The 9,355-nt window shown below is 39.1% G+C and overlaps 1 protein-coding gene across 1 annotated transcript; it reads left to right on the top strand.

Moving 5' to 3' along the window:
- Positions 1–63: 63 nt before the first annotated feature.
- LOC109400870 (double-strand break repair protein MRE11) lies at positions 64–9,355 on the top strand. The gene is made up of 4 exons (XM_019673355.3): positions 64–345; positions 402–1,004; positions 6,902–7,749; positions 8,831–9,355. The coding sequence occupies exons 1-4, from the start codon at positions 240–242 to the stop codon at positions 9,218–9,220; spliced, it is 1,947 nt and encodes a 648-aa protein (XP_019528900.3). The 5' UTR covers positions 64–239; the 3' UTR covers positions 9,221–9,355.

Raw genomic sequence — 9,355 nt, 5'->3', positions numbered from 1 at the left:
TCAACAGTTTCATTGAACAGTTCTTTTGAAACGGGCGCAAAATTCTAAACGTCATCTTCAAAGCCGTGGGGAGGGAGGCGGGCCGGCTTGCAAAACGCGATGTAAACAGAAAAAAAAGTTCAGGTTCGACCGTTCGTTCTTCCTGAAACAAGGTTTTTCAGGAAATTTTTGTTAATATTCTCAGTGTTCTGGTGCCACGACCTGTCTGTTAGTTTTACTTTTTGTCCCGTTTGTGCAAAATGTCCGAGACCACGCCAAATTCCACCATCGACCCGGAGGACACCATCAAGATTTTGGTGGCAAGTGATATCCACCTGGGATACAACGAGAAGGATGTGATTAGAGGTAAAGATCTCGTTTCAAAATTAACTGTGCTTCTTACAAATTCGTCCAACTTTCAGGAGAGGACAGTTTCATTGCGTTCGAAGAGGTTTTGCAGCACGCATTGGAAAACGATGTGGATGCCATCATCCTCGGGGGCGATCTGTTTCACATTGCCAATCCCTCCACGAACACGTTGAACAGATGTTCACGGTTGTTGAAGACATACTTGCTGGGTGATAAACCCATCAAGTTAGAATTTCTGAGTGATCAGAACGAAAACTTTCTGGAATCGCTCAACAGAACCGTCAACTACGAGGATCCAAACATGAACATTGCCATCCCGGTGTTCACGATCCACGGGAATCACGACGATCCGAGTGGATTCGGGCGGATCAGTTCGCTGGATTTGTTGAGTACCAATGGCTATGTGAACTACTTCGGCAAGTGGACGGATTTGACGAAGATTAACATTAGTCCGATTTTGCTGAAGAAGGGTGAGAGCAAAATGGCCCTGTACGGATTAAGCTACATCAGCGATGCAAGGTTGGCGCGGCTGTTCAACGAAGCCAAAGTGTTCCTGGAGAAGCCGGAAGATTCCGACTGGTTCAATGTGATGGTGGTGCACCAGAACAGGGCCGACCGAGGGCCGAAGAATTATCTGCCGGAGAAATCCCTGCCAGGTGAGTATGAGTAGTAATCCTAAATAATCTTCTGAGGCGAATGACCAATGTCAAAAACATTGTCCGGGAAATACTCATGAGCAATACTCATAATGATCTGAGGCGAATACTACGGATTAAAGCTTCTCACCTAATGTGCCTATATCCCGGCATTTTTCCTGTCCTAGAATTCGGGATTCATGGGGAGGGTTGCATTGAAAAAGGAAGATTGAATTAATATTTTGCAATTCGAGCTACAGCGTGCGCTTATCTAGGGATACGATAAATCACGAATAAACCAAAATCCCAAGACTGTTTGTCCCAGGGGGACACTGTGTTCCCACCAGTGACGTAGCAAGGGTGTGCGGAGGGTTCGGTCTGTACCGGGCCCCCGAACTCAGGGGGCCTCCACATCAGGGAAGGTTTCTTGCACTAGTTTGAATAAAGTTTTTTAAATGGCGCAAGCTTCCTATAAGTAGGTATAAGTTCAATACTTCGCAGATCTGCTGGAAGGGAGGTAGCGGCCCTTCGTAATTATCAGGAGTTTTTGGAATGGGACAGCTCAAGATGGCTTATTTGAAGTTCAATTATAGATGTACATACACACTTTATTCAAGTAGTAGTTAATCAAATTAGTTTGATGACTACTCTTTGCACCTACTGGGGCCCCAAAATTACAAGAAAAAATGTGTTAGAAATCAAAATTGAATTTTACGAATTTCAGTACCGATATGGAAGTTGATTGATTGATTTGTCTTTATTAGAGAGACTTTCAGCCCTTGGCTGGTTCGTCTCTCGTTATGGAAGTTAAATTCATGAGCATTGTAAAAACGTTCCCGATATCCTAACCACATGACCAAACATAGCTGTTGACTTTGCTTAAAGTAGAAGCTGGAATTCAAGGGCCCTGTTCATAAAAATTAGGATCTGAACACATGTCGCGTCCACTGGCGTAGCCACGGGGGGGGGGGGGGGGAGGTTTAGGGTTAACCCCCCCCCCCCCCCCCCCCCCCCTAGAGCCAAATTTTCTGGAACAAATTTCCAGTATAAAACGCTTTGTGATGAAAATTTTTTTCGGCTGCGCCGCTATTTTCAACCTACGGCTAAAATTCATTGTATATATTTACGAAATGTGAGTGTCAAATAGAAAAAGGTATTATTGAACATCGAAAACCCCTCCCAGAGCAAATTTCTGGCTACGCCACTGGTTGCGTCAAAACCGTAATAGGGTTTCAAACCAATGTGATCACATTGGTTTCAAACTACTTGGACACCCGCGTCAATTCCCGGAACCTCACAGCAAAACAAATCAAAATATCACTTGCCGCATAATTTCAAAACGCACTTCAGTATGTAATCATCTACCGCAACATTTCCGCAACGGGATCCACAGTCAATGAGCTACACGTTCACTCTGAAGCCGCACAAGTGCTCAGAACAACTATAACACGAAGACGATTGCCTTCGTCAGCACAAAGATGGGTGCCGAAGTGATTTCCCATTTGATTTTGCTGGAAGTTCGGCACTGGTGCCGAGAATTGGCGCTGGACTAGGTGCAGTACACTCGTTTAAAATGAATATTTCCGGCAGAAAATCTTCACAACAATCACTGTTAATAACAAGTTCACGCAATAAGGTACATAGCTGATTCAGCTGGAAGAAGTGGACGAAACGGTCGTTTCGTGGTGAATTTAGGTAATGCCCAATTTTTACCTGTAGTGCCGGGAATGGAGTCGAAAACCCTAACAATAGTTTGGCCTTTTTTTTGCTTTCGTATGAAAAATAAGTGCAATCAACGTATTCCAACGATTTCACCAAGTATTTCTTTCCAAATATTCCTTGAAGAGTTTCCCCAAGATTTTCTTTGGGCAAGGGGATATGTTTTACGATTTATCTAGCAGTTTCTTGAAAGACTCCTACAAAAAAAAATATATTTAAGAAATACCTTCTTACAACTTCTTCAGGAACTCCTCCAAGCATTTCTTGGGAAATTTCTTCAGAAACTTATCGAGGAATCCTTCAGGAATTCCTTCAAGGATTTTTTTTAGGATTTTTTTCAAGCCTTCCTTCCAGGAATACCTCTTTGGATTCCTTCACAAAGTCCTTCATCGAATCCTTCAAATGAACCTTAAAAAATTTCTGCAAGGATCATTTTAAAGATTTCTCCAAGCAGGAATCTTGCTGGAGTTCCTCATGGGAAATATCTTTGATGAATTTTTGAGATTATGCTTGGAGCCATACCTGAATGGATCCTTGAGGTATTCTGGAAAAATTTCTTAAGGAGTCCTTGACAAAACTAGATCAATTTAATCTTTAATGAGATTTTTGAAGGATTACTACAGATTACTACAGTACCATGAAGTAATACAGAAAGTACTAGAAGTACTATGAGGAATTACCTAATGGATTCCTGAAGAAATTTTGAAAGCAAAAGGATTTTTGGAAAAGAAATCAATGGAAACCCCAAAGAATTTCTCGCCAATACTTTGGTTCAAATCAAAAAACAATCTTCAAAAGAATTCTTATAGATTTTCTTGAAGAAGTTTCTGTAAGATTAACTGAGAAAATTTGTGCAGGAATCTCTTGGGGATGTGTTCATCCTTGTAGGATTATCTGAAGGAAAACTTGGAAAATCTGAGCAATCCCTGAAGGAATCATTGTAACGTAGCTTAAAAAAATCCTTGTAGAAAAAGATTAAATTTTTATTGAAAATTCTTTAACGAATTGTGAAAGAGGACTTGTTGAAATCACCCAAGGAATCTCTGGATGATTTCCTACATTAATTGTTGGAGGGATTTCTGATGATGAAACGAATTCGTAAGAAATTCTTGAAATAACTTCAAGAAAAGCCGCTTGATGCATTGCAAATAGAACCCTTGATGTCATTTCTTTAAAAAAAAATCTTGAAGGAATTCCTAAAGCATTCCTCTGAGAAATCGCTGTAGGGATCATGTGGGGTAGCGCCAAAAGAATCATTTGTGGAAATCTTTGAGAAGACTGGGGAATTCTTGAGAATTCATATTACTGAAGAAATTCTTTCGGATACGCTTGGAAGAAATCCTTAAACAATCGCTGAAGCAACTTTCGAAGAAAATCTTGGAGGAATTTATAAAGAAGTCCTTGAAGTAATTCCTAGATAAATCGTAAAAGATATCCAAGAAAGAGTTCTTGGAGATCCTCATTTGGAACAAATGCTTGGTGAAATCTTTAGAAACAATTCTTAGAAGTTGCGTGAAGGAAATCCGGGTATTATCGCTAAAGAAATCTTTAAAGGTGTCAATTGATTGATGCACCAAGCGAAAATAAGAAGAAGTTTTGACATCCAAGCGGTGTGCCGTCGATTAGATCCTCGTCGCTGATTGGTCGATGGATGTAAACGGCACACCGCTTGGATGTCAAAATTCTTCTTCTTACCGCTTGGTGCATCAATCAATAGAAAAAAATCCTGAAGAAAAACTTGGAAAAATACCTGCATAAATTATTGAAGGAATTCCAGTAGAATTTCTTCTTACATTTTTTTTATTTCAATTTCTGAAGTATTTCTTTAAGGTTGAAGGATTCGTCATTGACATAATCGTCATCATTGAACATTCAAAAGCAGTTTTCTCGCTCAAAACATGAATTTTTACATTGAAAATGTGTTCACTGTACTCCATTCTGCATCCGCAATGCAGTGAATACATTTTCACTGCAAAATTTTCAGCTTTGAACGAGAAAACTGCTTTCGAATTTTCAATGACGACGATTGTGTCAATGACGAATCCTTCAACCTTAACCCTCTAATACCCATTTTTTTTATTTTGATCTAAATATCATTTTTCGTCATCCAAAATCGATTTAAACATGTTTTGGAAGATGAATCGTGTTACGTACGCGCCGGCGGGGTGGTCGAGTGCATCGTTGCACATAAATTAGACGCGAACGTACATTAATAACACGAATAAAACTTTATTAAAAACTGGACTACAAAGTACAAACATTCGCGGGAAGCGCGAACTATTACAATGGCTGATTTATTATTGTTTACAAATATTTATGCTTCGCGCATCTACGGGTAGTAGTCAAGCTGCTACCAGTGAGCATAGCAGTATTGGTGGTGGTAGCGATCGGTTGATCACTAGGTTGGTCCAGTGGTTCCCAACAAATCGAGAATTAAGATTTCGTGAATTTCAGTTTTTGATTTTTCTAATTTTTATTTTTGAACATCCCCACACTTTTAAATTTTTCCTGGAAGCCAATTTGGGGAATGGATTTTTTTGAGATGAAAACATTTTGAGATTTTATGATTATTGTGAAAATATTATTTTAAATTTTTTCACAAAAAAAAATATTTTCCGTGTAATTGTAAGGAAAATAATTTAAGAGTGTATTCGATTCCCTTAAACTATTAAACAAGGATAGAATGATTTGGGAAAAATTTGAAATATATTGATTGTAGCGATTCAATCAATACAAAATAAACAATGGCTTCTAAATGGTGACTAAAACATAAATTTTTCAGTGTTTTTTAAAAAATGTAAATACGCTTTAAAATACACCAAAAACTATTATGAGATATACAGAACAGTCCTAAATATCAGCCAGAAATATAAAAAAATAATTTTCTACGAAACAAAAATTACAAAAATGCTCAAATTATACCCCGTCTAAAGGCGGGATTGGGTATTAGAGGGTTAATCAATTCTTGACAATGCTTCAGTAATGGCTTTGCGAATTTGATCAGATTTTTTTCTACGGAAATTTCTTTGAAAATTCCGTCTGCAACTTCTCGCTGTTTTTTTTGAGAATTCGTTTGAAAAATCCCTTGGTAATTACTTCGGGAATAACGGAAACATTCTCTGAAAACTTCTTCCGGAAAATTTATACGGGAGTTGATTTAGTAATTCATTTGGCACTTATTTTGGAAATTGATCCGGTCAACATCCTGTGAATTACCCTGTGAAAATCTTTCGTATAACCTCTGGCGGAGTTTTTTCGACAAATCCTTTGGTAATTTTCATTGTATTTGATCTGAAAAATCCTATTGAGTTTTTGGGGTTTCTTGGACTTTTTTTGAAAACTTTTTCAATAATGCCTTCGGAATTCGGTTTGGTAGCTCTTTTGGAAATTTCTCGGCAATAATATTTGAAATTGATTTAGGTTTTAATTTTTGAAAATATCCAAGGTATTACTTTTCTAAATTCTTTGGGCAATTGCTTTGGAAATTTATCAGGCAACTCTTACGGGATTTACTTCAGCAATTTCTTTGTAAGTTTCATCGGCAGTCTCTTTTTAATTCTTCTGATAGTTTTTTTTCCAAATTCATTCGGCAGTTACTTTAAAAACTCCATAGTCAATTCGTTTGTAAATTGAAATGGCGAATTTGATTTTTTTTTATCTGTATTAACGAGATTTTCAGCCCTAGGCTAGTTCATCTCGGGACCACGCTTTACTTCCCTTCCAAAGGAAGAACTCACATTTTTGCGAGTTTATCGGGAGTGGGATTCGATCACAGGTCCTCGGCGTGATAGTCACGTGCTTTAACCACCACACCAGATCCGCTCCACAATATTTGAAAATTTCTCTGGTAATGTCTCAGAAAATTCCTCTGGATTTTTTTATTATTCGTTACGGAATTCAGTCTATTGTTAAATTTGAAGTTCTATGAGAATTGCTTACATTTATAAAGTTTTCATTGAAGGAATTCTTGAATGCTTGAAAGGCTTATTAAAGGAATTTCTAAAGCATTTCTAGCAAAAACACAAATTTGTTTCCGCACCGGGCCCCCAAATTCCTAGCTACGCTCCTGCTTCCCATCGTTTCTGTCTTATCTCTGGAGATATGTATAACATGCAGATATCTAATACAAAGCTAATCGACACCTGATCAAACTTAGAATTGGTATCATCTACATAGAATGTTCTGCTACTGCTACTTAGGTTTCTTGGATCTGGTCATATGGGGCCACGAACACGACTGCCGCATTATACCGGAGGAAAATCCCAACAAGAAGTTTTTCGTCACTCAACCGGGATCGACGGTGGCCACTTCTCTTGCCGAGGGGGAAGCACTGGACAAGTGTTGTGGAATACTCAGCATTCACAAGAGCCTGTTCCGGTTGGATCCTATTCGGTTGCAAACGGTGCGACCGTTTATTTTCGAATCCATCAACATGGCCGAGTACTTTGACGAGCTTGGCTTGGACGAGGGCGATGTGCAGCAAAAGATGCAAAACTTTGCCGCCGAGAAAATCGAAAACATGATCAAACGTGCCGAGGAGAAGTTGACCGGAAATGAGAAGCAACCGAAAGTTCCTTTGATTCGATTGCGACTGGATATAACCGATGTGGAGCAGCAGTTCAATGCCATCCGATTTGGGCAGCAGTACAGTGGTCGTGTTGCCAATCCGCAGGATATGATCGTTTTCAAGAGGAAAATTACCAAGGCAAAGGATGAATTGAAGCCGCTGGACAAGGATGCGCTGCTGGAAGCGTACGAGAATCAGAGGGAAGCAACTGCCAATCGTGCCGAGGAAGTGGTGGATAGGTACTTCAAGGAAGCAGACGAAGATAAGCAGCTGGAACTGCTGTGTTCTAAAAGTATGAGCGAACTGACGAAACGCATGGTCGATTACGAGGACGACGATGCCGCGGACAGCATTATCAAGTTCTACGAACGCCAAGTGCTGAAACACTTGGAAGGGCAGGCCGTTAACGAGGACAACATCGAAGAAATATTGGAAGGCTTTCGCTCGAAGGAGCGGGATACGTACAACGATATGTTGAAGGTGAGTAGTCCATGAAATGTTGACATATCCATTGGTATGTTCAGCAACCCTTGTTGAATAGAATAGGAATGTATGAAGACATACAGGGGATGGCCAAAATGTTTGGGATAGGCAACTTTTTTTCTCCCACAAAAAAAAAATCAACATTCTGTAACATTTCATAGAGTGTATCAAAAAATCTCAAATTTTGACTGTTTGTCAACCTATTATATTTGCATCATTGGTACAAATTTGGGCTCGATTGATTAATTTTTCGCGAAGTTAGAACCGTTCGGGTAAAACACTATTTTTTAGACAACTAATTTTTGAACTGTCATATCTCGGAAACCAGCGAACCGAATTGAATGAATTTTTTAACGTTTATCAACAATATATTGATGTTTATTATGACGTAATAAAATGTAATATTTACTCACGGCGAATTAAGTTATATCAGGTTGAAATTTTTACCCATTTAGAGGAAAATAAGTCAAATTTACAATACCACACAAAAATTATTATATGTGTTCTTCCTTCAATCTAAATAGGCTCTAATATATCTGATTAGAGATAACTTGAGAACAGAAGTGGAAAATCTTTGGATATCAACACTCAAATTTATTGACATTGATGTAAAACAATTACATTTTTTCAAGAAAAATCCAAGAAATGTCAATCCATGATAACTTTTTTCAACGTTTAAAAAGTACCTATGTTTTAATAGTTTGTGAAGCATTTACATATTGTTAGTGTACGAGCAAAATTTCATTCAATTCGGTTCATTGGTTTCCGAGATATGACAGCTCAAAAATGAGTTGTTTAAAAAATAGTGTTTTACCCAAAAGGTTCTAACTTTGCGAAATATTAATCAATCGAGCCCAAATTTGTACCAATGATGCACATATAATAGGTTGACAAGCAGTCAAAGTTTGAGATTTTTTGATGCGCTCTATGAAAAGTTATAGCATGTTGAACTTTTTCGAGAGAGAAAAAAAAGTTGCCTATCCCAAACATTTTGGCCATCCCCTGTACATACCCAATGAAAAATGGACAATTCTACAAAAAATAGAATAACAATATAGGTACCTATCTAATCTTACAGATGTTGGATTCACGTAGCCAGAAAGGCCCTCCGGCAAATGATCAACCTAGACCCAGCGCCCAGGACAGCGACGAGGACCTCGACGTTAAACCAAAGGCCAATTCAGCTTCAGTATTCGCACCACTTTCGACAACGGCGGCTGGCGCTACCACTACTACCACCCGCGGAGGCAAAGGAAGCCGAGGTGGACGAGGATCGCGATCGACTGCGGCAGCCGCTTCCGGTTCCAGTGGTCGCGGTCGGGGTCGCGGCAGAGGGGCATCTAACAGTTCGACCAGTAAGATCGATTCGTTCCTGACTCATACGGCCAAACCGGCCGCTAGTTCTCGGGCCAGCAGTCGGAACATTTCCAAGGTGGTGTACATTTCCGATGAGGACGACGACGAATGAGTGTAAATAGTATTAACCTGCTGTTGTTTTAAACATTCCCAGTTCGAGCTCTCTGTAAAATGTTTTGTTTCTGTTTCGTTTTTTTAAACATCACATGAGCCATATTGAATTCAAGAAATAAAATTCCTACGAATA

Source organism: Aedes albopictus, chromosome 3 (assembly GCF_035046485.1).
Source record: "Aedes albopictus strain Foshan chromosome 3, AalbF5, whole genome shotgun sequence".
NCBI classification, from domain to species: Eukaryota; Metazoa; Arthropoda; class Insecta; order Diptera; family Culicidae; genus Aedes; species Aedes albopictus.
This window is presented reverse-complemented; position numbering and strand designations above follow the sequence as displayed.

Coding starts and splice junctions, on each gene's coding strand:
- LOC109400870 (XM_019673355.3), top strand. CDS start 240: ATGTCCGAGACCACGCCAAATTCCACCATCGACCCGGAGGACACCATC. Junction 346..401: donor CGAGAAGGATGTGATTAGAG/GTAAAGATCTCG, acceptor TCCAACTTTCAG/GAGAGGACAGTTTCATTGCG. Junction 7,750..8,830: donor CGTACAACGATATGTTGAAG/GTGAGTAGTCCA, acceptor CTAATCTTACAG/ATGTTGGATTCACGTAGCCA.